Here is a 27,843-nt window from a genome sequence, read left to right as displayed (position 1 = left end):
AAGGGAGTCGTTTTAGATTGCAAATTTAATTTTGCACATACCTACGAATTATAAATTATTTGAGTAAGACAAATATTCATAAATATTTTTTTTCTTTATTTATATCTTCAGCAACAGCTTTTGCATCACCCTGAGTTCTAGCGCACAAAATGCCTTCGGACGAGCTTTTCGGTAGAAATGTTTTCAAGACTGAAAAATCAAGTCTCACTTATAGCCATTAACCACACAAAATTGCCAAAATCATAGTTTTTTTACTTTCAATATATTTAAAAATAAACCTAAACCTATCTTAACAAGGATTGGAATTAGGACAATGTTCAATATGGAGACTTTTATGTAAAATTGTTTGGAGACACATAAAAAACAGATTTAGTAAATAAACTTTGTTTTTTTAGAGTTGCACTATTTGTGAGGCTTTTAGCCAAAAATTTTGAAAGAAAAAAAAATCATGGGTAAGGTGTTTCCACGATTATTTTTCGTTTAATTTTTTGCTCAAAAATCAAACAATCTCATTGAAGCGGCGCGTATTTTTTTTTTCAAAAGCCCGTAAAATCCTACTAGCTTGTCTTTGATTACTGTTTGGTACGGTGGAACGTTTTTGAGGTACAGGAATATTCAATTTACTAAATACATTTTTTTAATAACTTAGGCCCTTCTCAAATGCCATTCTCGTGTGCAGCTGGTTTCATATCCTCAAAAATGGCGTTGATACCGGAGAGGGTCGAGTAAAAAAGTACCTTAAAATGCCTGTTTTGGACTGGAATTGCTCATAATCTAAACATAATTGTCTTAGCTATTAATATTATACCGAAGTTCCGCTCCAAAGTCTTAATTTATGCTTCTTCATTTCATAACAAGTCACAAATGAAAGGAAAACAAGCCAGTCTACGTAAAAGGAGTCATCGCGCCAGAAACAAAACACATAACAGAAACTTTGAACAGACTAAAGGGGCTACAGCCTAGAAACAACACTAACGTTTACCGACCTAGAACCCGGTTTACAAGCAGCCAAGTTCCAAGTGTGTAATAATACTATTACGTTCTCTACTCATACATACACACACACACATACTCAAATCGTGCAACAAATCGTCACCGTTTGGCGAAATAACTGACTTGGAAAAGGTCAAACATACTCTGTAGGCGTTGAATGAGAAGGTGTCGTCGTAGGATACTTTCTTGCCAAAAAATTGCGTCAAAACTAAAAGGAAATCTTTTCGCGCAAATGTGCTGATGAGCTAAACGTTCAAAAATCACGACCTAGGTACGTTTGGATCCAAATGATCGTAAACTAAATGTCAGTAACTACAAAGTCTATAAGGGCAAGAAAGTCTTGGATAAAAGGATAAAGGTGAAAGATTGTTTTTTTTTTTTTGCATTTCAGGGATAAAATTCCCACAAAATCATCAAAATTTTAACACTGCGTTCTATCCTGCCGGTGACGCTAACTGCCAGGGTACGAAAATAGTCACAATTCGAACAGCCCGGGGCGGTTCCACGACAACGGCAACGACGCCGCCGAGTCCGTGGTGTTGGTACACACCGGTTCTATTCTGGGCCTTCTTACTTGGGGGCGGCGTTCGTGCGAGTGAAAGCGATTTTCGAGCGCGGTAATTATTAACAATATCTCAGATTCCTGAACGTTTGTGCATTTTCGAAGGTCGCCACGGGTAGTTCCATTTTTGGAAAGTATAGTTTCGATCATCGACAAGTGTTTGCCTTCATTTGCATATGAAATGCAATGTGGAACGTGTGTTGAATGATAATCGTAGAGGTTGTCACTTGATCGAGCTCTTTTGTTGGTAGTTTTACTGGCCATAGACGCATAGTCGGCCTACCGGGTGTTCAACCAGTTTTGTGTCAAATTGAAATTGCAATATCCTTATCAATCTTTCTAAGAATGGTAACTGTTTTATTCAGCGAAATGAAAAGGCTTCCAAGAAAAGATTGCCACGTTTTACGTAGTATCTTCAGCATGTTATGTAGGATCTATAATCAAGTGCTGTTACCTGTAGCAAATCGTGTGCTCTGATTTCGATCAAAGTCAAGAACATTTCCGCTTAATCAGCTCGTTTCACCGATTATTCTTACATTGAATTGTGCGTGCAGCCAAACGCATCGACCTCAACGCAGGCCAGCAGCAAAAACAAACAATAACAAGGCGCAACATACCCTCTTCACTTCGCTTGCTTCCACCCCTCCCAGCAACCAACCGCCCCACAAACCTGACTCCAGGCCACCTCGCCGAGTTTGCGCACCGCGACCACAACAAATCTCCGGTTTTGCCAACACGTAGCGCAGATTAATCGCCGAAGAGGAGGTTGCGAAACGCTGCGCTCTGCAGCGAACCAACACAACACACCTTGATTTGGCTCAGTTTCAAGTCGGAGTAGCTGTGGCCAGCCAACAAGCCAACGTCGACGTGTCAGCCGCCAAGACTCTTCGAGTGTGGTGTGGCGGGCGGGGAATCCTGTTCTTCGCTGTCTTGCCGTGTGTCTGTTTTGGATCTGGTTCCTTGCTCTTTCTCTCGCTCTTGCTTGCTCTCACTCAAAAACTCACACCACCTTGAGGGGGGCCGCCTTCCTCGACAGACACGGACACACGGAATCGGGAACAGGCGGCAGGGTGATGGAATCTTGATAAAACTCTCTCGCGGGGGGAAGATTGTTATCAGTGCTTCGACCTTTGGAACTTCCCATAGGCAGGGCAGATTCGATTCTTCAACTCCGCAGGCAGCACACTTCGACACTTTAATGAGGTGCACCTCGAAGGTGCCATAAAGTGACCCCGATTCCACCACACTAACCCCCCCTGTCCGCCTCTTTCCCTCGCGCCCACCTCCGGAATCGACCTCTCACTTGCTTTGTTTCTTTTTCTTGCCAAATCTGGCCTTCACTTGCGTTTTTTTTTTTTCGATTGGGTGTTGCAATTTCCCGATTCCCCTTTCGACGACGGCCAAAGGATTTCTCAGCGCAATTAGCTCACCACTTGAACTCGATTCTTTTTCCCAGTGCTCCTCCGTCCAATGTGGCCTTCTCCACGCAGCCAAAAATCACCACCCAGAAAAGAACCGAAAAAAAAACCTTCCAACTCGTCGTCGACGGAACACGAAAAACAAAATAAAAAAAATTGTTGGAAAAATTCAAAACTATTCGCGTTACATATTCAGCGCAACAGCACACGCGAAACGATCGGAATATTCGTCTTTTTGCGGTCACGGCGCACCTGGGACACACTGCCGATGGCCACTTTTTTTTTCTCGTCGTTCTCGGACCGAATTTCGATGTGCGGACCTCCGCGGAACTCGCAATTTGGAATCGAACTGCCAGGCCTCTGCTGCTGACTGATTTGCTTTGTCTGTCAAACTCCGACGACGACGACGCAAAAACTGTCAGTTGGAGGAAAATTTGGGGGGAGGTTTTTGAAAGGGGCGTAGCAGGCTGGGAGCAAAAATTTAAGACCAGACTACTCGTTTACAAAAATCCACATTTCTGGAGTTTTTTTTTTTTTTTGAAAAGGTCCAATAAACCAAATTTCCAGTTTTTGCTTTTTGGGTGTTTTAAGAACCGCCTTGAGTCAGGGGTATTGAAAAACACCCAAAAAGCAAAAACTGAAAATTTGGTTTATTGGTCCTTTAAAAAAACTCCAGATGTTTGGCTCATTTTTGGATCATTTACATTGTTAAGTTTGAAAATATTTTTAGAGTAATTTCAACTGGAATTTTATTGTTCTTAAGAAAACGATATTATTTACCTACAATAAGCTTTAAATCTGTAAATTAAAAAAAATTGTTCATTGGAAATTTTTAACAATAAATAAATCCCACATATAAATAAGCCCCGAAATGGGCCTTTTTGGATTCAATTGAGTTACATTGGAGTTACAACTTCAAAAGTTTAAAAGTACACCCTTACCAAAAATCATGATTTTTTGAGTTCCAAATCCCACTTTTCATACGATTTTTTGAGTTCAGGTACTACAACCATAAAAATGGTTATATGGGTTGAACTCAAAAAATCGTATGAAAAGTGGGATTTGGAACTCAAAAAATCATGATTTTTGGTAAGGGTGTAACAGAAATTACGCGATGCGGTGCGATTACGTCCTTTCCAAATGTGAACACTAGGAATTACTTCTGACAGCTGTGACGATTGAGTGACGGCTGTTACGATTTCGATTGTGCACACGCTGAACGAATCTTGCATACAAGTAAAATAGTTAGTTTGATTATTTAATAAAATTATTATTTCAATTTCAATTTGTTGTTTATTTTGTACTTATCATCTACAGATTTTGTGTCTTAGTTACAGATTATAGAGTTATGGATGTCCTTACAACTATAAATTAACACATGAACATCAATTGATAATTTTAAGTTTGGAAGAAGCGTTATCGGGAGCAGGAAAAAGCTAACAAAAAAACCTACTAATATTGCTTTAGAAAGGGGATAGGAAAAGGAAATACTTATATCTAGAGTGCAATTTTTAACCAGGTCGCCCTGGTGTCGTGGGTCTTATAAACGTCGAAGTAATTTACTTAGCTCCAACGTACTTTATCATCAGTTCCCCAAGGGCCATGAATTGTTGTTCCTTATTCTGGCAAGCTCGGAAACGGGAGAACATTTCCTTGCCAACGAAAGGAACTCCGTAAGGGTGAAAAGATCAGCACCATCGGGAGCAGTGTCGGGACTCGTGGTAGGTCCGCCTGCGGAAGCGGTCACACTAGCGTAGGAACGCCCCACCCAGGTGGGTGCGTCGTACCTTGAGCCGTCGAAGCACTTGGTTTTGGGAGTTGACGGTTGGCTGGTTTCTTCCGCTGCTTCTCCAGCACGTCCAAGTAGGTCTTTCGCACCGTGCATCCACGGAAATTTGCTGTGTGGTTCTGTCCGCAGTTTGCACACTTGATTTGAGCCTTGGTGCTCTCGGCGTTGTTACTTCCCCAGGCTCGATTTCCGGGGCAACGAACACTGGTCCGTGAGGTGAGCCTCCCCGCATTTGACACACTTGGGGGCCAGTGTGCAGTTGCGAGAACCGTGACCGAAGCGTTGGCATCGGTGGCATTGGGCTGCGTCGGACGACCGCTTGGTGAAGTACCTCCAGCTTACCACGAATCCGTCCAACGTTTTAATCCGGCGAAGGTCTTGAAGTTTTACCGACCCCGGTCGAACACTAACAGGTAAAGCACGTGTTCGCCTGTAACCGTCTCGGTTCTCGACAGAACACGAATCTCCTGGGGTTGAACGTCATAATCCGCTAACACTTCTGCTAGCTCTGCCGGGTTCACTGGGATGAATCCCGTTAGTACTATTTTCACCGGGACTTCGTCACGCGGCTGGTACGAATAGTACAGAACTTTATCATCTTTTAGCACGGTCAACACTTTTTCGTACATTGGACGGTTAAGTGTGACAACACGAACGCTGTTCTTCAAGATGAGCAACTCAAACTCACAGCCAGCCCGAGACAATAAATTGTGCACCGCTGCGCCGGGATAATCGGGAATAACAATAGGCACTTGTTTTTTATTTTTCGCGTTCGCATGGTCCTCTGTGGCCATCGCGTTGTCTTCATCGTTCTGCTGCTTTTTGTCGTCGTCGTCGTTGCCTTCATCACCACTCTCGTCACTCAAAACACCGTACGTGTTTGAGGTTAGGAGCGTAGATTTCGATGAAGCTGGATTACCACCGGAGGATTCCCCGGACGAACCTGCTTTCTGCTGGGCACCTTGGGACGTCTTTGCACGTGTTTGGACTGGGCTTCGAGGTACGTAGGATGCGTGTAGCTTCGTCGGATCCGGGATATTCACCTTGCTGTTAATGAAAACAGATGGTGACCAGGTCCGCCTTGAAGTATCCGTGGTTTTCGTGATTCGGCCCGGGGAAGCACTTCGCGATTGACCCGGCTGGATGAACGGATTACGCGTACGCGGAACGGATTTTTTCCCCGCGGGGGGACCCATTCGCGAGAAGTTAATTAGCTCACGTCGAGGAGAAATAAAATATTTTGAAGAGCGTGAATGCAAGTGAACTAGCTGGCTCAAGACTTGCCAGTGCAATGAATAAAATTATTAAAATACTTTAAATCCTATCTTAAATAACTTTATACATCTAATTCTTCATATTGTAATGAACTTCAAAAATAATATAAAATCTTAGTTCTCAGAAAAAAAAAACAAGTTCTGGAGATTTTTTTTAAACGTCCAATCATGGGTTCAACAAGCTTTTTTTTGCTTTTTAGATGTTTTTTTTTTTAATATTCCTGACTCAAGGCCGTTGTTGGACCTTTTAAAAATTCTAGTTTAAATTAAATTTAATTAGTTTTGTAAACGTTTGGTTTTAATTTGTCACTGTTGTGTTTATTTTCAACGTGTTTTAGTATTGCTTACAAGTTTAAAATCTCCTATCCGTTTTTTTTTTTTCATATTTCCACGAAAGATCTAAGAACCTTGGTAAATTTAATGGTGTGTCAAACATAATACAGTAAAACCCCGAATATTTGATTGATTTGACTAAAGACTAATTGAAGAATTCGACGACGTTTTTTCCGCTAGGTTCGCTGTTGTTTCAGCGGTGTTCGGAATGACAGCCCCCATACAGTTTGAGCAGTTTTTAGGGAAAAATCGCGTTTATGATGAAAAATCAAGCATTTTCAGAAAAGTGGGGTATTGCAAAGTGTGACTGGTATTTTATTTAAACGATTTTTCTAAAAAGATGATCGATATTTTTGATAACTAGAGTTAAATGTTGCAAAAGTTAAAAGTAATGATGAAATGTTATGTAAAAGTGTTTAAACTTTACTTTTCTTCCCCTTTGACCAAAATATTGACCTTAAAAATGCATTTTGGTGATTTTTTTGATTTTTTTGGAAAAATTCGGATAACTGGCAATTTTTTGAGAAAATTATTGTAATTATGCTATAATATGACTCTAATAGTTTGTTCTATCAATAATACACACATAAGGAGCATTATCAATCAAATAAATCATATTTAAATCAGTTTTTCAAAAGATCTTTTTGATAAATTTGAGGAAAAACATGAAAAATTAACTCAGCCGTTATGATTTATACATCATTCGATTCGTTTATGCGATTGCCACACTTTGTTTATTTTCATCGACGTTAAAAAATATTTGAAGGAAATAAAATCAAAAACTGCAAAAAAATAATATTTTCAAGCACGCTGTCATTCCGAACATCGTTGCGTAGTGCTTCTACGCCACCAGAATATTTGATTGTTTTGACTAAAGACTAATAGGATGTAATTTCTTGAAAAAGGTACTCGTGGTTTACGAATGGCGCCGTTTTTGGAGATCTCTTTTTTGGCCGTTGAAACGGATTTTTCCGGAAGGTATTTCGGTTAAAAAATTAATACACGCAAAATGATTTTGGAATAATTTTATTTGCTGAACATGTATCCAAGGTAAAATTTAAGATCTTTCTTTATGTACAAGGTCCATATGATCGATAAAGTCACAACCTACTCGACCCCCGTCCAATCAGAGCGTCTGCCGCTTCCGTTTCTTCCGGCTGGCCTCTCCATCCTCCTCACCGACACTTTCGCGCTTTCCCTTCGAACCCGTCTCCTCTTCGGTCATTCCCTCTCCCGCTTCAGCGCCCCTGACGTCTTCCTCTTCATCTGCCGCACCAGGAACCCCGTGAGAGTGCGCGAACCGATTCCGCGTCATCGACTCGAAATCGCCCTGCATTGTGACCATCGCTTTGCAGTTGTGCTCCTGTCGCGATGCGCACCTCCAGCAGCTGACGCCGGTCTTGGAGATGGTCAAGCAGTTGTACAGATAGTCGTCGTCCAGTTTTAGTTGGTAGACAAAGTCCGGCTGCTTGGTGAAGGTGTACTTGCGAGGCTCTTCCTGGTCAGTGTCGCGTATTTCACCCTCCTCCTCGGGCTTATGAGCGTCGAACATATCTTGAGGTTGGCCGCGTGGCAGTGCGAAGCGTAGCTCGTCGTTACCGTTTTACGGGAATCGTCCAGGACCAGCTTGCTACGGCATGCGTACTGCGGCGGAAGCGCACAACACCAGAGCGATGTGTTGGTTTGTAGCTTCTCCAGCATGTAAGGAAACTCGTTGAATTTGATCCAGCAGGTATTTTCCGGTCTGGGAATCACCTCAAAGTTCCGTTCCGAATCTGCCTTCAGCAAGCTTTGATGCAGCTCGGCAATCAGCTTGAGCATGGCCGCAGAGCCCTTCTTCATCCGCTTTGGTGGACTCTTCTGCGGTTCCACGACCTCAGCTGGTTCTACTGTCTTGTTCGCCGAAAGAAGCTCTTCAAAGTCCTCTTTGGGAGGCTCTTCTTGAGGTTTGGTTGGGTTGAGCTCTTTGATTTCTTCGGTCTCCATTGGTTCCGCCGCTATTGTCGTTATTGTCGAGCTCAGATCACCTTGTCTCTTGAATTCGCCTGTCAACGGATCCAACACCGTAGCGTCATCGTCCTGATCTTCCAAATCACCCAACAAAGCTGCTCGGTTTGCTTGTCGTTTCATGTCCAGCCTTGTGATAAGTTGACCACTCGATGGATCCAACACCAACTCTTCGTCGTCGGATTTCTCCTCCGGAGCAGGTTTCTTTAGTTCCAAGCGCTTCATCTTTTCAGTCATCTTTCTTTGCTTTACTGTTTCCTCCTTAGCAATAATTTCCTTACGTCTCAGTTCTTTGAGTGAAATTAATTGACCACTAAACGAATCCAGTACCATCTCTTCATCATCGGAACCGTCTTCCCGTTCTGATACATGCACGACTTCTGTCGCAACAACGTCCTCGGTCGAAACTCGTTTTACCTTCTTCGGAATGTCCTGCGTTTTTTTCGAGTCGGATTTCTCACTCTGCCTCGAACTGTCATCATCAGCCGATTCATTCCTCTGTTCCAAGTAGTCTGCAACGCGTTTAATCTTCTTCAGAACTTTTTTCCTTTTCTCGCTCGTCTTACCTGAAGCATCCGACGCGCGCTCACTCAGCGGATCTTGGTCATTTGATTTGTCTTCCCGTTCAGATTCAGCCATTTGCTCGTCCTCTTTCTCGCTTGTCCCCTCCTGACTACTGATCACCACCGGTGTCGTCGAATCCAACGAGGGAACAGGTTCCGTACCGGCAGCAACAGTCGTCTCGTCGACGGCCAAATCAATGACCGGCACCTTCGGCCCGTGGTTGTGCATCTCGCCCACCGTTTTGGCGATGCTGAACTTCTCGTCCGTATCCAGCATGCTCGGGCACGTGGTGCACTTCCATCTGGAAGAAGGTACGGGAACTTGAGTAAAGCAAAAGCATTTGCCACGGATGGTTTCATTAATCAAGAACAAAAGTTAGCGCGCTCTGCCACCTTTGTTTAAAAAGCATGCACCATTTTGACGTTTGACAAGATCATTGAATAAAAGATGGGAACTCACCTGAAACCTGTTTCCTGTTCCAGCTGCAAGTCGTAGATAAAATTGGCGTAATTCAGTACCAACTTGGCATCGGTCTTCGTGACCGAGTACGAAAGCAGCTTATTCTTCTTGAGATACATCATTCGGCCCTTCTGTTCCTCAATTTCAACCGCCGACAGCGTCCGCAACGGAGACGCTTCATCTTGGTGATGCCCGTGTTTGCGTTGAACATCTGGTACCGTCCGCTCGAGTCCTCGTTGGCAATCGGCTTCGGGATCTTGTGGTTGTGCGTGCCGTGCCGCACCCATTGGCCGGAGGCTGCCGCCTCGCTTGGAGTCTCGAGAATCGCCATACAGCTAACCTGCTCCCGCAGCATACAGTCCCAGTAGAAGCAGTTGTCGTTGCTCCACTTGATCTTGTACAGGTGACCCTCGTAATTGAGCATCTGTTCGGACTTTTGTAGCTTAACTAGCTGGACGGTTTTGGCGTTTGGTTCGTTCGGCTTTGTTGGGGTCGGTTTGGCCGCCACCGCCTTTAGCTGGCGCTGCATCGGCTTTACGAGCGTAACCGTTTGCTTTTTCGGAGCAGCCTCGCTGTTCTGGTTGGCGTCGATCAGCTCGTGAGGTTCGGTTGCAACGGCTATCGGATCCACTGGAGGTTCCTTATTTGCCGAAGCGTTAGCTTGCGACACCGATACGACAGGGCGTTTCTGCGGAGTTGTCGTACTATCGGCCTTGAACTTCTTGATGGTTGTGTTGTGTATCTATAAAACAAAAAAATAAAACACATATTCTCGAAATTCTGAAAGGATTGTGTACCTGGAACACCTTCGAGCCGATCCTTTTGACGGGCTCTTTATCGTTCAACTTGGCGACCTTGGCTATCGGATGCAGAGGTCGCTTCAGTGCAATGACACTCTTCTGGGGTGCAGTCTTGTGCTGTACCGGGGCTGGTAGCGAGTGTCTGGCAGCGATCTTCGTCGATGCCGGAACAGCGCTGCTGACAGATGGTTTCCCGGACAGCGCACTGTTGGACAGTCGCTTTGGCTGTTCAGACGCTGCGGGCTTGTTATAGGTCGGTTGAGGAGGGGACGTGTATGTGGCCTGGTACAGCTGAATGTCAACCGGGATGATGGCCGGAATTTCCTCGTCGTCCATCAGGTCGCACAGGTCGTCCTGGGAAACGGTTGGTGATTATGGTTTAAAAATAACTCAAATTTTGTTCCACATTTCCTGAATTAATTTAAAATTATTCGTGTAAGCGTAACGAAATTGTAGCATGACATAATGAGCATAAATCAAAAATGCATAAATGCAAACTCATTTAAAATTATTTAAGAAAGATAGTAAACAATGTTTAGCGTGTAACGTCAAAACAGCAAATGTCATTTGACACGAACAAAAATCATCGTTAGAAAGCGTGAGAGCCGTAGGAGCGTTTTAACCTCATTTTTTATGTACTCTCAACAAACGCCAAAACAACACAAACTTGCCAAAATTATGGCCTTGGTGTCACATTACTGAACAAATTATTATGAGCGTGTGTCAACACAGCACGAAGACGACAAAATATTTAATTTTTGACGAAAAACTTCGTCTTAAGGGCTCTTACGGGACGTGCTATTCAAGTTCTAAAGTTCTTCGTCATAATGGTTATCCTTGTAGCATTCACACCGCACTTGAGAAAAAGAAACTCACCTCATCCACTTGGGCACTCGCTGTTTCGCCCTCTTGCTGCACATCCTCCTGCTCCTCCGCGGCCAACTCCTCCATTGAGAACTGGTCCAGCGCGGTTACCTTGAGCGTGTTGTCGCTCGTTACCGACCCGGACGAGACCAGCATCATCGGACGCAACTCACCGCCGGATGGTTCCGCCTCCGGCGAAGGTTGCTGCGAGCGGTGAACGGTTCCGGAGTCCGGCATCACTTCGTCTGTGATGGTCTCGGCTTCGTCTTCCTCCTCGCCGCCGGGCTCGTCTTCGTTCTTGGTGAGCACCAGCGGTTCCGGCACGGGAACGGCTCTGGGCTGGTCGGACAGGGACATGACGTTGAGGATTTTGGGCATCGGGGGCGCCGGGTTGGCAGCTGGCTGGACGGGTACAACTCGCTTGAAGACGGGTTCGGGGGGAGGAGCTGGTCGGACAATTTTGATTGGGTGGTTCTGACGAATCATTATGGTGCCGCCGACAGCCTGCGGTTTGGGTTGGTGATTGGCGATGTTGGCCGTTGTTACGATTAGCGGAACGTTGGGATTTTCCAGGACGAATTCGACGGCTTCCTGTTCGGATGTTTCCAACTCCGTGTAATCTGGATCGATGATTTCTCCCTTGATTGTGATCTCGCGGTTTTGCGGCTCCGGTTGCTCGAGCTTAACGTTCACCGGGCTTGGCACCTGGGACAAAGAAACGACGCTTCGAACGGAAATCTGTCCTGTCGGCTGACTGGCGTTCGGTTTGACCACATGCACCGGCGGTGATTGTTTCTTGGCCTGTGGTGGCTGCTGTTTTGGGGCTGAAGAGTTTACGATCTTCATGACCATCGGTACCTTATTTTCGACTGCTTTGGTGGCCGCAGCGCCCCACTTGAGCCAAACAGGCGTGTGGTTGTGTCCGCCATGAAGCTGCATAACGCCATCGGTCATGGTGATCGATCCGGTACAGTTTGGCCGAATGCAATCCCAATTGGAGATTCGGCTATGATCGGCCATGGTGCCGTACCAAAACCCAAGACAAACAACCAGTTCAAGATGTTGCCCTCGGATCATGGTCACCGAGCGCTTCTCATGCGTTCCCGATTCTCGTAGCGCAGACTCCAAAATCGTTTCCATCGGATGGTTATGCTCAGTGTAACTCAATACTTCGCTCTTATCGTTCGATGTCAGCGTCGCGCCACACTTCTTGTACGGGTCGTTCAAGCTGCGACAGCTGAACTGCAACGTCCGGTTGGTGTTGATCATGTCAAAGCTGTACCGGAATCCGTCGTAGATAAACTCCCCGCTCCGTAAACCACCCGGACCTCGTCCAGCTTCTGTTTGTGCTGATGTCGGGCAAAGTTTTCAAACACCTTTCCACTCGGATAGGTAATGATGTACGCCGGACAGCAGACCACGCTGCAACCCCAGTACACGGACCTGAGGTTGTTTCCTAGGCACGAGTACCAATACCAGTTTTCCTTGTAACGCAGCGGTTGACTTCTGTCCGGATCCAGCGATTTGCGCATCTTCAGGTAAACGTTGTACCGAGAGCAACGCAACCGGAACTGGTACGATTGTTCCAGCATTTCGTAGCACTTTTTGCATATCAGCGAGTTGCGCAGCTCGTCGATAGAGACCTGCGAAAAAATGAGCAAATAATTTAAAACTCTTCAACTGTCAAGTTCAAAAGGAGTTTACAATTCATTTCTCCATTCAGATTGGGGAAAGACAGTGATAATATTCAAAAATATGTTTCTTGAGAAAAGATTTTTTAATCGCATTGTTGTCTACGGCAAAATTGCAAATAAGGATTTTTAAAAGTATAAATGCTTATTGTTGACTTTTTATTTATGACGGACAATTAGTTTATGTACATGATCTTTTTATGTTCAGTAAATAAAAAAAAATAAAGTTAATTCTATTTCTTATTCAATTTTTTTATTTAAAGTAGCTGGGATTTTTTTAAACGCAAATATAAATCAATCACAAATTTCTACGAAAAAAGAAATCAATAAAAACTTACATAGAAAACTTGAAAAAACTCTACCCTCAAACATCCAAACTTTAAACAAAATAAAAATACAAACAAAACATACCGTAATCTGCAGACAAGCAGTGATCTTCATGGCCAACTGTTGGAAAACTTTAGCCTCCTTCGGTACCACCATCGGACCATCCTCCGTCAAGCAGAGCCGACAGTACCCCCTAGATAAAAAAAACACAAGGTCCTTATTAATCACCCACCCATGTTTTCTCTCAAGCCATCGGTGACTTACGGTAACGCAGCACTCGCATCACTCGACGACGGCCCTATCCTGTACTCGGGTCGTGCCATCGTTGCCATCGTCTTGGTCGGCGGTTGCACCTTGCGTTTAGCTAGTTCAAGATGCGAAAATTGTTTAATTACATCGATTGATTAATAAAAAATATATCACAAAACACACTTGAGACGCTTGCTAGAGTTTAAGCCGCTTGCGGAATGCATTGCCAGTTTGACAGCTTCGGCGCTGTCACTTGACCGCCAAGGTCACGCTCGAAAAGATGGGAACGGCAATGCGCGCATCCTGTGCGGCTGTCATTTGACAAAGCTGGTAGGACTTTTTCGGCCCCGACTTTGCCATAATCGATTGTAAACAAAACTCTCGCTTACCCGTTTCGATGTGTCGTTTGCAGATGAAGATCTCCTTGGAGCTCGACGGGGTGACGTTGATGCCCGAAACCGACCACGGGCCGGACGGTCCCACGGCGTCGAGATAGCTGTGCGATTCGGCGTTGGTCGGGTCCTGGTCGTACAGGGTGTCACAGCCTTGGACGGCACATTTGCGCGACATGACGTCACTTTTCAGTTGTCGGGTTGGGAAAATGCTCAACGAGTGATTCTTTTGATTCAAACTAGCGTTATCTCACGGTAGCCGCGGACTTTTCACTTGAGATAATCGATTGAACGCGTAATTTTCACAACCCTTGTTTGCACACATAACATCGGCACGATGACGATGCTATAAAACGAGTGACAGCTCGGCGCGGTTTGACCTGTCATGAGTGGCCCAAGATTGTTAGTTGTGGCGCTCCAAATAGGTGGGAATTTATGGGGAATGCAATTTTTGGTGTTTTTTTAGGTACGTGATTGTTGCAGGAAGATAGGTAATGAATTTGGTTTCGGTTATTGTTTATGTATGTGTCTTTTGAAACAATATTTTTTTCTCCCGTGATTATCGGAATAATGGGGACGCAAAATTTGACATTTGGATTTTGATTTTCAATGGGATTTGCTGAGCTCAGGGTCATTCTATAATGGTGGGAAATTTTTAAAAAGGGATTATTTTGGTTTTTTTGTTTTAGTGGAAGTTTTAAAAGGCGTGTGATAAAATGCACTAGAAAATGACGTTAAATGACGTTGGAGGTTACAAGCTATTAATCCAACACTAAAGAGGAATATAACACAATTAGTAATTCAGCTATTTTCATAGAGATTGCACGCCACCTACTGCAGCACCTTCGGATTGGCCACCCGGAAAACGTGTGGCACCATGTCCGCCAGCGTCCGGAACAGTTCCTCGGATATGTCGTGCGGCAGCAGCAGCTGCAGCGTGTTCAGTTCCGCCCCACCCCAGCTCGATGATTCGATCATGAAGCCCTTGGCGCACTTGAACACCAGCTCGGCACGCCGCACGCACCACGAAACGGTCATGTCCTCGGACATTTTGTGCCGCAGCAGGGCCGGAATTGTCAGCGTGGTGATGTCGTGGCGGCTTGAAATTTTCAGAATGTTACGCAGCCCCAGAATGACCGGGTGGCGCGAGTTGATCTCGCTCGGACTTTGGAATGTTTCGTCGGAAATGAGGTGGAAAATTACGTGCGAATGGGACAGATTGGAGTGGCGCGTGATGAACACGTCGCCGGGCTTCAAGCGGGTGCTGTTTTTGTCCACTCTGGCCGCGGCGGCGCCCTGCTCATCGTCCGGACATTCGCGCAACTTACGCAAATCGTTCTGGATCTTTTCGATCTGCACGTCAATCTGGTCAAAGTGAAACTCCGTTGACATGTTGGCGTTTCGGCGAATCTCCGTGTCCGGTTGGACGTTACCGGACGGGGTCAGCACGACAATTCCGCACAAAGAACTCGAGTACAGTCCGAGGGCCACGTTCGGGCCTCCAAAGCTGTTTTCACTGTACAGAGGACTGCACAGGTCACCGATCTTGGTGCTAAGAATTCGGATGTTGTGCATGTGCTTCAACTGCGAGCCCAGATGAATGGTGAAACTTTCCTCCATAGACGGACCTTGCGTGCTGATCATTGACCAGCGATTTCCGATCTGGGTGGGAGATTCAGTCGATTCAGCCAAAAAGTTCTCGTCAATGTGGGTCGTTATCCAGTCACGGTACTCGTACTTTTGATGGCCCTTTGTAGATTCTAGCTCAGATTCACACTGTTTCCGAATCATGTTTTGCATACCGTATTGTTTAGCCAAAATATGGTTTATATTTTCCGACGTAACAGAAATATCCAGTAGTTTCATCTGAAATAAACCAATCATCTTTAACAGAAACCAACAAACAACAACTCAAAGCCAAACCTTCGACTCAATCTCCTCCTGGTGCAGCGTGTGCATCGTCTGCATCTGCTGGGCCATGGAACCGGTCAGATTGGCAATAGTTGTGGCGTATTCCCGCTCCTTGGCCAAGATTTCCGACAGCACGGTCGAGTGCACCAGTTGGTGGTAGCTCTGCGCAAAGATCTCCTCGTCCGACGGACCAACCCGGTCAGCGTACTCCAGTATCTCGTCCTTGTACAGCCGCTCCAGATCCAGCGCCACCGAATCCACATCAACCTGCCCGGTTCGGAGTTTTTCCAGCAAGCCCTCGTCCCGTTCGTCGTAGAACGTCTCATTTTCCTGCTGAACGAACCGCTCCAGTGCCCCCAGCAGCTCCTGGTCCGCACACAGAAACTTCATTATCGGGTCCATTCGCTCCGCTACGATCCGGTGCGCCAATTCCGGAACCAGACCGCGGAACGGAATCTCCACCGGATATACCAGCTTGGCCATGGTGTCGTCGCAGTTTTGGTACTCGTACCGGAAGTCCACCACTTTGGACGGTTCGAGCGACATCGGGTCCAGGAAAATCGTACCCAATGAAGCAACAAATTACAAGTTTTCAGGAGAAAATTTGCCACCCACAAAAAAGAAAGTGCAAGATTTTAATTTGTTTTGTTTGCGAACGAAATTTGCTGATAAGCTTTTTGCGTTACGGAATGTGAGCTTTGCCCCAGTTTTGACATTTCATGATTTGGCTGCGTGCTGCGGAGAGTTTGACGTTTCTTCGCGCGGTGTTTGTTTGCAAAATATTTTGAAGAAAAAAACAGACTATTTCGATTTGATAATTTAAATGCGATTGAAAATGTTTCTGGAGTTTTTTTAATGGGTCCAATAAACCAAATTTTTAGTTTTTTATTTTTTGGGTGTTTTTAAATATCCCTGACTCAAGGCGGTTTCAAAAACACCCAAAAAGCAAAAACTGGAAATTTGGTTTATTCACACAAAGAAAAATTACCCTAAATTTAAAAAGATCGTTCGTTGGATTAAAAGTTCGCGTTGGTGAATATTCGTAGAAAATTCAAACTTTTCAATTTAAAAGTTGGAAAGTTTTTTATACTACCATGCATTTATGGAACAAAATCGTTGTATTGGTAAAAGTATTTTACTTTTAATTGGAAAAGAAACCTTTTATGGAAAGAATACACGTCATTTAGCACGCTTCTCCAATAGCTTCCGGGTGGAGGCTTCGACGCGCGACAGCAGTGTAACACGATGGTCACGTTTCCGGCCTCAATCAGGACAGTCTTGGAGGAGTTGGCCATTGATTCGGGAAGGATGGTCGACGTTTCCCGGCTGGAAAGTAAAGTGCCTGAACGGGGAGTTCCCGATGCTGGAAGCGCATCCGGAACATGGAGTTGATGAGGCCCTCGGAACGGAGTTCGATTTTGAGCACGTAATTCTACTTCGCCGGCACCGAGTGAACATCTGCGCTGACCACCTCCGATTATGTAGCTTTTCGTCGTCCGCCTCTTCGTCGGAGGCCCATCGTGAAAATAAACTTTCGCGAACTTGTCCAAAAACTGGAAGTTAATCTTCTTCAACGCAACGCTTCGGCAGCGCCATCTCCTCGATGATCTCGCCCCAGTCCTCACGCGAATTGACCTTCCATCCCGGGCCACCACCACCCAATAAAACCGGTGCGAATCCACATTCTTACCCTCTTACCTCTCATCCTACAAAAACAAACAAAATCAATCACAAACCCCACAAAACACCCAAGCTCCTTCTTACGCATTCCGGCCGTGGAACAGCTGCAGTTCCTGCAGGAAGCTGGCCTTATCCTTTTCTAGTACTCGACCTCGTCCCGCTCCTGCACCACCCTCCTTCGAAGGCGTTCCGCTGCTGCTGTTTGACTCACGAAGGTTTCCGCGTCCGAGTTCTGGCTGCTGTCGCGGTCAGCTTTGCTTTGCGTCCTAGACTCACCAGCACCACCGGACCCACCAAAGTGTATGTTTACATTTGCGACTTAGGCGTACACCGCGGTTACACGAGAACGTCAAAATGAAAGAAATTTTACAGTCGAATTAAAAGTAAAAACTTTTAAATCAGTGAGCAATGAGATTTTCAAAAACTGTAGCAGCAAAAGTTTTCAATTTCAAAACAAGAAAAAAAACTTTTAATGTAGCAAATTTTATCAACTTTTTAATTCAAAAGTAAGTTACTTTTGTCATTACCGTAATATTTTTTTGTGTGTATGACCTCAAATACGACGAATATGGGATCTATATCGTCAATACGGTATGCAGACAATGAGAATATTATGTGCGTATGATACGCGTATGCAGTATAATCGAAGTGATTAACCCCTAGGTTCATCTACACGTCTTTCAAATGGCCCCAAACTAAAAATAAATCATATTTTACAATTAAATTATTAAGGCTAGTATGCAGATCGGAAGGAAAAGGGTCAAGAAACAGCTTTACGAACAGCAGAACAAAGGAGAGGGAGCGATTTCTTGGGGCTTTTCTTCACCCTCTCTGACTTGCTTGCGCTGTCGCTGCTGCCCATTTGATTTTTTCCTTGACCGGTTCCTTCCGAAGTGCGTATACCGCTTTAGGAAAAAACGATGGCTCTTACGGCTTTTTGAAAACTCACCTTTGAATAGAGGTTTCTACGTGCGTATGTATTGCGGGTACGTACACGAAAAAGATTGAGGTTAAATTTTGTCCGGCCAGCAAAATCAGATGGTGGGCTAGTGTGCGTATGCGAAACGTCATAAAGCTCTATTGGAAATTTTGTTTATTGGACTTAAAAAAGAAAAATTCAGAAAAGGTTAAAAAGCTCTCTTTCGGCAGCCCTTCCCTGCTGGCTGCGTACGTTCCAGGGTTAAATTTGTTTACAAAATTGGCGCGCTTCCCTCCACCAAACCAAGCGCTTGTGTTGCTTGCTGTGCCGAGAGAGTCGATCGCGTTTCGTTTGTTTGCCGAGTTCCGTCCTCGATATCCAGAGCATCGGGATTATTCCGGGTTCGCAGTGCAAGTTAGCTGACCAACAGGACACACAGTCCTGTGGAATCGTTTTAGTGATCTTGATTTACGTAGAGAAAGTGAAATATTTTGAATTTTATAAGACAAAATTGGAAAATTTATTTCGAGCTTCCGGATTATTATTTTTTGAATACTTTGACTGTGGTTTACCTACCTGGACGGGAGAGAACGCATTTTATCAGCCACCATGTCGGTGAGTAACCATATCCGGAGATGTTCAGAGAAAAAATTGCACTTCGTTTACCGAAACTGTTCCGGATTTTATCCCCCCTTAGTTTTGCAATCTCGTTGTTGGTGCGCATCGCCTTGACAAGACGGCCTTGACGGATCTGTCAACGCAGCAGACAACAATAAAGAAGGAAACAATAGACCCGACAGAAGAAGATCAAACCAAGCCAGCAGCGTCGTCGTCGTCGTCGTCCGGAGGAACTTTGGGAACCGGTGGCGAACGTCAATCCCTCAACTGGGCCGACCAGGTCATCAAGGAGGAACAGGAAGAGCAAGAAAATCGCTAGCGGTACGTGGTAGAGGAGTTGAGTTGGGTGGAGACTTTGAAATAAACAAAACTTTTGCCTTCTATTGTTTCAGAAGTCGTCGAGCAGCACCGTAATGCAAACCAACTCCGACAGCCAAATGTCCTTGGACGACAGCAACAACACCAGCGGCAACCGGCAGATCGAGATCGACATTCTTGGTGAGTGTCCAAGTGTCCGGCGGAACTTGTAGGTTATAAAAAACAACACCTTCTCTTCACTTCTCTTTCCGAGCAGATTCCGCCAACGTGCAAAAGTACGAAAAGTTGATCCGCTGCGACATGATCAAGTCCCCGTTCAAGCGGCGGCTGTCCGGCGGTGGCGACGAAGGGGACGAAGACGACGGTGACAGCAAAGACCGCGACCTGGCACAGCACAAAAAGACCAAAACGCACGAGGATGACCACGGGCGGGAACGGTTCCGGCGGGAGAGTACCGACTCGGGCGATGGCAGCAGCCAGAGCAGCCGGCGCCCGGTCGAGTACGAGAAGGACATTGAGGTGCTGGTGCGTCGCCAGAAGCAGATCGATTACGGGAAGAACACGCTCGGCTACGAAAACTACCAGCGGCAGGTTCCGAGGGAGCAGCGCACCAAGGAGCATCCGAAGACGCCCCCGAAGCACATCAAGTACAGCCGCCGGGCCTGGGACGGGCTGGTGCGGGTGTGGCGCAAGAAGCTGCACTGCTTCGATCCGGATGCGCGGTGAGTTTTGGGAAATGTGTTTGCTTTTTTGTAAACCCTTTACTGCCCGTATCCAGCGACATTTTGTACACATCAGACTAAACTTAAAAATGGCATAAAGTCAAAATCGTCAAAAACTGACATGGGACAATTATGCGTAGAACGGCAGCATATTGCAAATAATGAAAGTTATTTCGTAAAAATACGTTATTTTTGGTATTTTGGAATTTTCAAAAAAAAAAAACTCTAATAAAGTGAAAAAGCATAAAAAAATTCGCTTCGTTTGATAAGCATGTTCCGAAAATTTGAGTATTTTTGAAGAATACGGTAATTTGTGAAAATTTAAGTATTTAAAAAAAACTTATAAATTGAAAAATCATACGAAAACCATATTGCAATTTTTTAAAATTTGTATTTTCGAAAAAATACGGTATTTTGTGAACATTTTGAAAAAAAAAAACTATAATAAAGTGGAAGAGCATACCAAATTTCGCTTCGTTTAGTACCCATATTGCATATTTTGAACATTTTTGTGTATTTTCGTAGAAATACGTTATTTTGTGAAAAATTTTAATATTAAAAAATTAATACAGTGAAAACGCATACAAACTTTTGCTTCGTTTGATATCCATTTTGTATATTTTAAAAATTTTAGTATTTTCGAACATTTTTGTGAAAATTTTAGTATTTTCATAAAAAAAATCTAATAAGTTGAAAAGCATAAAAATTTTCGCTTCGTTTGATACCCATATTGCAAATTCTGAATATTTGAGTACTTTCGAAAAAATACTTTCGAAAAAATTTCAAACACATATTTTTACTTTGAAATTTATAGCATTTATCAGGGTTGTTACGGACGGTGCGGATCACGCGGATGGCGCGTTTCGTGCGGATCACCGGCTTTGAATATTTAATTTCTTTTGAGTTTTGAGTAATGATTTTTAACCTTATTTATTTTTAATTTTATACTGGATTTATTCAATTTTTAATTTTGCAAATCAAATATTACAAACTTTTCCCGAAGATACAGACGTTAGAATGTGTAACAAAAACTATTATTAGGGCTTGTTCTGGTGGGTGCCAAATATGAGCTTGATTGGACGTACCAGAAGCTGGCCTCCACTTTCGAATTTTGGAATGGAATTGAATCGGTAGAAATATTATTTTTTCTAAATTTAAACATTCTTGACGAAAAAAAAAAGATTATTCAAAATTCAAAGCTTCAGAAATTCAAAAATTTTCCCTAAAAGAACACCCAGTTAGCAAAATCTAAACGTAGAAATATGTATCCTCCCTGCAAAGGCTTATGAATTGATCTCAGTTGAAAGGTTCTCCAAAACTCTGAATTGCAAAATTCTTAAATTCTTAAATTCTTAAATTCTTAAATTCTTAAATTCTTAAATTCTTAAATTCTTAAATTCTTAAATTCTTAAATTCTTAAATTCTTAAATTCTTAAATTCTTAAATTCTTAAATTCTTAAATTCTTAAATTCTTAAATTCTTAAATTCTCAAATTCTTAAATTCTTAAATTCTTAAATTCTTAAATTCTTAAATGCTTAAATTCTTAAATTCTTAAATTCTTTAATTCTTTAATTCTTTAATTTTTAATTTAAATTCTTAAATTCTTAAATTCTTAAATTCTTAAATTCTCAACTTCTAAATTCTTAAATTCTTAAATTCTTAAATTTTAAATTCTTAAATTCTTAAATTCTTAAATTCTTAAATTCTTAAATTCTTAAATTCTTAAATTCTTAAATTCTTAAATTCTTAAATTCTTAAATTCTTAAATGCTTAAATTCTTAAATTCTTAAATTCTTAAATTCTTAAATTCTTAAATTCTTAAATACTTAAATTCTTCAATTCTTAAATTCTTAAATTCTTAAATTCTTAAATTCTTAGATGCTTAAATTCTTGAATTTCACAATTTTTGAAGTCCTTTTTTATGTAAGAGATTTTGAAATTATGAGAAAACATTATTTTAAATATCGGAAATTAAATTTCCTTCGGAGTGAAATTTTAGCGAGGATTTTGGATTATAAACTGTTTAAAAATTCATAGATTTTGAATATTTAGACTTTCGAAATTTAAAATTTTATCATATTATAATTTTAGATTTTGATTTAATTTTGAGGTTATATTTTTGAAGTTTGCCTGGCACGAACACTCAAAGCGTGTTCTAGCGTGCTGCTCGTGCTGACTCAGAGCAAGGGTGAGATGTAGGTGTAAGGGCAGTGCGTGTTCATCGGGAACCTAGTGCATAAGATCGGTCAAGGCCCGTTCTTACACTGAAAATTGCGAATTGCGAATTTTGAGGTTATATTTTTGAAGTTCAATTTTTAGGTATTTAAATATTGTATTTTCTATTTTGAAAATTTTTTCTCATGACCCTTGCCTTGACCGTCTCTTGAGGATTTTTTTTTAAATGGATTAATTGCTTTCATTCTTTTGGAGCCTTTAAACATAAAACGAGTTTTTTTAATCAAATACTTTCTGAATTAGTTTTTCTTCATTAAAAAATAAAATTTCTTAAAGGTTGGTCGCGATAAAAAAAAAGAAAAAAAAAATAGATATTTCCACTAGCTAAGAACGAAAAAATCTTAAATTCAAAACTTTTAAAATGGTTTTTAACCGAGGTTTTGGCCGTTTACCCAATTGAGTTAAAACTGTATCAACATTTTAAAATTTTATTTATGGGTCATTCCATCTCAACTGTGCACGAAAAAGTCCAAATTTGAAAATTACCCTCTCCGATCCTGCTCAAATTTGGCAAGGCTGTTGATACTATCAAAACATACAAGAATCCCGAATTTCATACAAATCGGACCACCCCCTCAAATTTTGTACCTCCCCAAAAATTCGAATTTTTGGCGATTTTTGACCAAACCTCCTAGTTTCAAACGGCGATAGCTCAGGAACCACAAATCTTAGAAGGTCGGTCTTAGACTCAATTTTGAAGAAAATTGGACGTAGAATCCATTTCCGTGATCAAAATTTTGAATAATTTATTTTTTCTACCTGTATTGCGCAATTGAAAACTTTAAACGGCCGTATCTCAAAACACCCCAACTTATTTTTTTTATTTGACCTCACCATTGTGTTCCCCGACCAATTTTACATAAGAATCACCTATCGACAAAAATGAATATGTTTCGTTCCAGAGATATCGAATTTTAAAGTTTTGTGTTTTCGAGATTACCTACATCAGCTTCATTCGCCGCATCTGCTAGAAGCACACAGGCGGGCTTATCAATAACTGCTACCTGCTGTTCTGGGAGATGATTAATTTAATTTATATTTTTACTTTTTTTTGCAAATTTTTATTCAAGTGGCTTTTTTATAATTTTTATTTTTATATTTTACGCAAATATTTGTGCAAATGGCTAATAGGAAAAATTCTCGTATGTTTGACAGGTTAAGTCCTCGCTCCTAGCTCTGATATGGCAACATTAGAGGAACGCTGGAATTAGGTGCTGTTCCCCTACCTAGATCAATCTATTTTTGTGAAAGAAATATTTATTGGGATATTTTTTATGCACCGTTTTTTACGTGTTGCTAACCGTTTTAGAGTACCTGCGAGGCCATGACTAGGGCCTTTATCATGGGCAGTAGCAAAATAGTGCCATTCAGCAAAAACCCCCAAAACCTGCTTTATTTTTATTTTAAGTTTTAGTTTTTTTAGTTTATTATTGACACTTTGATTTGGCAAATCTGATTCATGGTTTAAAAGATTGATCATATTAAGTCAATTTTTATATTGTGAACCAGCTTCATTTGATTAAAAGATGATTTTGGTCAAGGTACATTTAATTAAAAAAAAATCCTTATACGTGAGGCCAGCAGCCGTATTGTGTTCCAAGAATCCAAGAATGATAGAAGAAAAAAAACACTGTTGTTCGGACGGTGTCAAAATCATCGCAACTAAATTCGCAGATCAAACTTTGTGATTTTCTTACATTTTAAAGTTTTATACTTTCCAGAAATCCTTTTCCTACTCCTTGTGATCGTCCTTCACAAGAGTACAACGTATCAACAAATTTTATTTATTTTGATTCATATTTTACTCAATAATGTATCGTGCACTTATTGTTCAGTGTTACTAACAAGATTAATTGCATTTTCCTGCTCGCTCCGTCGGAATCCAATTCTGCCCTTTACTGTGTGTCGTAATTGCTCTGTCCTGTGGGTTAACACAGAAATTCACTTCGTTCATTTTTTAAGCAGATACATTTTCTCGGTTAAACTCCAGTTTCCTACAGTGTTATACAGTTAATTTTTGCCCAATTTGATAAAGATTATTTATGATGAAATATTATTTCAATAAAATAACAGGTAGCAATTATTGATAAGCCCGCCTGTGTGCTTCTAGCAGATGCGGCGAATGAAGCTGATGTAGGTAATCTCGAAAACACAAAACTTTAAAATTCGATATCTCTGGAACGAAACATATTCATTTTTGTCGATAGGTGATTCTTATGTAAAATTGGGCAAGGAACACAATGGTGAGGTCAAATAAAAAAAATAAGTTGGGGTGTTTTGAGATACGACCGTTTAAAGTTTTCAATTGTGCAATACAGGTAGAAAACATAAATTAAACAAAATTTTGATCACGGATATGGATTCTACGTCCAATTTTCTTCAAAATTGAGTCTAAGACCGACCCTCTAAGATTTGTGGTTCCTGAGTTATCGTCGTTTGAAACTAGGAGGTTTGGTCAAAAATCGCCAAAAATTCGATTTTTTGGGGAGGTACAAAATTTGAGGGGGTGGTCCGATTTGGATGAAATTCGGGATTCTTGTATGTTTTGATATTATCAACAGCCCTGCCAAATTTGAGCAGGATCGGAGAGGGTAATTTTCAAATGCTGTTCCGCTTCAGATGGAATGACCCTTATTTGAAATTTTTAATTGTAGGTTTTATGTGTTTTTTTATTTGATTTTTTTTTAATTTTAGAATTTTTAAAACCTTGGATTTAGTTTTTTTAAATTATTTTTTTTATTTCTATGCTAAATTTTGTAACGTTTTTTTTAATCAAAAAAATTCACAGTTTTATCACATTGTCTGGTTTTAGTGTACACCTCTTTATGATTATTTGAAAAATATGTCCAATCTAGTGTTAATCTGTGGCAGTTCCCGTTGCTGTTGTTGAACAAATTAGTCTTATGTTAATAAAAATTTATTAGCGCAAAAATGTAAAAAAAAGAAAAGGTAAAACTTTTAAGTGTTGTTCTAAATCAATGTTTCTCCTTTTTCAGACCCGACAACGATGGCCCCGCTGAAGACAACTAATCGGATTGCGGAACCCGTTTTTTGCGCGCTTTTCTATTCTCGCATTTGATCGCGTCGTTGCCACTGTTTTGTTTTTTTTTCATCCTCCCTCTCCCCTATGGTTGTTGGAAGCAACCACATGCCTGCTGATAAATATACATTATTAATCGTAATATTTAGATAAAATACCTTTATTTATATGTAACCCGTTAAAGTAATCCACATGTGCTAAACACAATAAGTGTGTGAAGTGAATCAAAGAACGTAATAAAACAAAACTATGTTAACTGAACTATGATGAGACAGGAAGGAACATTTATTTACTTATTTAGTTTTACAATCTAAAAAATTAATTATCACAATTACTCTTGCCACCCTGCAGCAACGCCAGGATGCGATCCAGCTTTTCGCTCTGTCGCGTTTCGATCGCTTGCAGCTTCGCCTCGAGACTCGCCTCCAACTGTCGGAACTTCTCGTCGATGTACCGACCAATGGCCATCGTTTCGGAACCACCTCCCGTCGCTCTAATGCTGCTGCTGGTGGTGTCACTCGCCGTGCCGGTGGACGCACCGCTCTCCGCGTCCGGATTGTTGTTGACCACGTTCTGGCTGCCAAACATCCGATTGCGCATCGAGGCCACGATGAAGGCCTTGCAGCGGGCCGCCGTTTCGGACAACTTCCGGTCGTCGAGCTGGCAGTCGAGCATGGCCCGGTTCAGGGTGCTGTCGCTGGCCAGCAGTCCCAGCGGGTTCGTGTTGCGTTCGATGAGCAGGTGCATTCCGTACAGGCAGAGCGGTTCCCCGGGGGGTGTTATGAACCGGAGCATGAATTCGGCGATTCCGGCGTTTTCAAACTCGACATCGAATCGGTACAGCTGCGAGTCGTCGGCCTGGAAGATGAGCTCGCCCTGGTAGGTTTGGTAGTACTCTTGGGTGCGTCCCACGTGCAACTCCAGCTTGGCACATTCGGCAATGAGCGCGAGTCGCGTCACTTGGTAAACCGGACTTACGGAAACGGTTTGCTCGCAGAACACGGGCTTGACGGAATCGTCCGGAGTGGCCAGGACTACGCAGCCATCTGGATTGAGTAGACGATCCTGAGAGACGCTGGAAGAGAGGGATATTATACAACTGGGATCGAAGGTGGCCACCTTGGTACTTACGGTTCGGAGGGCTCATTCGAAAGGATGTTGTGCGTTATTTGGCGGGAAGGATCTCCGTCGACGACGGTCCAATTGAAGCGGGATTTAAACGGTAACGTACTCATGGCAGTGATTTCAATGTCTTTATTTTCAAGAACCGATTAGTAACTTACTATTTTTATGCGATTTGCTTAAATTTATTGAACGAATCGACCCTGAAATTAGCACTTTTCTTTTTAATGGTTATTTTTGTAAACAAATTGTCACCGAGGGACAACCCACTCATCATTTGATAACATGCACAGAACGCAACCAAATTTTGACGTTTCTTCGCGCACCTTGAAGAAATCTGCACTCGCGTCGGAAAAAAAATCTGTACATTAGGGTGGTCAAATATGACTTTTCGCCAACCCTACCTCAAGATGATAGAACTACGGAATTGGAGTTTTTTTTAAAAGGACCAAGGACCAAGAAAAGGAGTTTTTTGAAAAGGACCAATAAACCAAATTTCCAGTGTTTGCTTTTTGGGTGTTTTTGAAACCGCCTTGAGTCCAGGGGTATTAAAAAACACCCAAAAAGCAAAAACTGGAAATTTGATTTATTGGTCTTTTTTAAAAAAAACTCCAGAATTGCATTCAGTTAACTGAAACTAAATCAGTTGCATTTTTCCAAATATTTTGACGATTTTTCTCCTCGTCAAAAATCTTAAAAGAAAGCGTTACGTAATGAAAAACGCCCCCTGATCTTGTTTAGAATAAAATTTTAATCATGTTCATGTTCCGCAGATGTCTGCAATCAATGCGCTCTTCAAAACTCAAAAACCTCCACAGACAAGCCATGGCCTCCCCTCCCCCGCTCTGGCAACCCTGGCCCGCTGTCAAACTTTCATTTTCCATCGCGCACAGGCAAAAATTTTCACTCCGCGGAAAAAGTGCTCCGTTTTAGCGCCACTTCCGGCCCGATTCCAGGCCGCGTGTGTCGCACCGTGTGCGGGGCCGTTCCGGGCATCCGGCCCACCTGCGGGTTCCGGGGGTAATCCGGCGCGTGTGGCGAAAAACATGCACTGAAAAAGTCGTCCTGCGGGGCCAGCCTCTGCCACCGGAGGAATTTTGTGCGGGTGTGTGTGTGTGAGTGAAAACTTGTGGGTGGTGAAGAGGTGTCAGGTGCGGCGGCCAGTGGGAGAAAGAGCGAGAGCGCGGGAGAGAGAGAGCAGCAGTTTGTTTTTGTTTATCCTTCTGGGAGGTAATTTGAGGGTTTCGATAGTGGGAAGTTTTAAATTGAAGACATTTTGGCCGGAATCGATCGTAACGAAAGGTTACCAGGTGGAAGAACGTTTCCTGGTAGGGGTTTCCCTTGGCGATGAAGAGGCTAAACAACGCGGAGAAAAATGTAAACAAAAGCAGCGACTTGCGTGAATCTAGCTCCATTTTTCGCCAGCTCCATTTTTCACCCCAGCGCCCTCTAGCGGCCAATGAGAGAACTAATGGCGAAATATTTCATCTTGTTTTCCCAAGACACAAACCATGATCAGCGCCATCTGTGAGAACATTTGGAACTAAAAATGTGA

At 42.6% G+C, this 27,843-nt stretch overlaps 5 protein-coding genes across 6 annotated transcripts in view; 1 reads left to right on the top strand and 4 right to left on the bottom strand.

Annotated features, from left to right (window-relative positions):
• Window positions 1-3,371, bottom strand: part of LOC6040887 (atlastin) — a 35,022-nt gene extending 31,651 nt beyond the window's left edge. The window contains exon 1 of one of the 2 annotated variants that reach the window (XM_038260929.1): window positions 2,986-3,371. The gene's annotated coding sequence lies outside the window, so the exon portion shown is untranslated. Of the gene's footprint in view, window positions 1-2,225; window positions 2,331-2,985 lie in introns of those variants that run through there. The other variant, XM_038260935.1, reaches the window with a different exon arrangement.
• A 4,008-nt stretch (window positions 3,372-7,379) lies between these two features.
• Window positions 7,380-14,085, bottom strand: LOC6040885. The gene is given in 11 exon segments (XM_038260531.1): window positions 7,380-7,926; window positions 7,929-8,888; window positions 8,943-9,241; window positions 9,400-9,571; window positions 9,574-10,141; window positions 10,197-10,553; window positions 11,076-12,376; window positions 12,379-12,706; window positions 13,166-13,274; window positions 13,346-13,445; window positions 13,720-14,085. Coding segments are annotated over 11 exon segments (4,806 nt in total). The 5' UTR covers window positions 13,901-14,085; the 3' UTR covers window positions 7,380-7,495.
• Window positions 14,086-14,461: 376 nt separating this feature from the next.
• On the bottom strand, window positions 14,462-16,324 carry LOC6040884 (protein C12orf4 homolog). Its single transcript, XM_001850161.2, has 2 exons — window positions 15,646-16,324; window positions 14,462-15,588 (listed from the first exon to the last, which is right to left on the bottom strand). The coding sequence occupies exons 1-2, from the start codon at window positions 16,177-16,179 to the stop codon at window positions 14,554-14,556; spliced, it is 1,569 nt and encodes a 522-aa protein (XP_001850213.1). The 5' UTR covers window positions 16,180-16,324; the 3' UTR covers window positions 14,462-14,553.
• Window positions 16,325-18,561: 2,237 nt separating this feature from the next.
• Window positions 18,562-25,427, top strand: LOC6040883 (histone RNA hairpin-binding protein). Its single transcript, XM_001850160.2, has 5 exons — window positions 18,562-18,847; window positions 18,930-19,171; window positions 19,243-19,348; window positions 19,425-19,890; window positions 25,123-25,427. The coding sequence occupies exons 3-5, from the start codon at window positions 19,264-19,266 to the stop codon at window positions 25,154-25,156; spliced, it is 585 nt and encodes a 194-aa protein (XP_001850212.2). The 5' UTR covers window positions 18,562-18,847; window positions 18,930-19,171; window positions 19,243-19,263; the 3' UTR covers window positions 25,157-25,427.
• A 1-nt stretch (window position 25,428) lies between these two features.
• Window positions 25,429-26,541, bottom strand: LOC6040882. Its single transcript, XM_001850159.2, has 2 exons — window positions 26,298-26,541; window positions 25,429-26,241 (listed from the first exon to the last, which is right to left on the bottom strand). Exons 1-2 carry the CDS (start codon window positions 26,399-26,401, stop codon window positions 25,485-25,487), a joined length of 861 nt encoding a protein of 286 aa, XP_001850211.2. The 5' UTR covers window positions 26,402-26,541; the 3' UTR covers window positions 25,429-25,484.
• Between the last annotated feature and the right edge of the window lie 1,302 nt (window positions 26,542-27,843).

This window comes from Culex quinquefasciatus, chromosome 1 (assembly GCF_015732765.1).
Source record: "Culex quinquefasciatus strain JHB chromosome 1, VPISU_Cqui_1.0_pri_paternal, whole genome shotgun sequence".
Taxonomy (NCBI): Eukaryota; Metazoa; Arthropoda; class Insecta; order Diptera; family Culicidae; genus Culex; species Culex quinquefasciatus.
The sequence above is the reverse complement of the archived record's forward strand: the minus strand, read 5'-3'. Positions and strand labels throughout refer to the sequence as shown.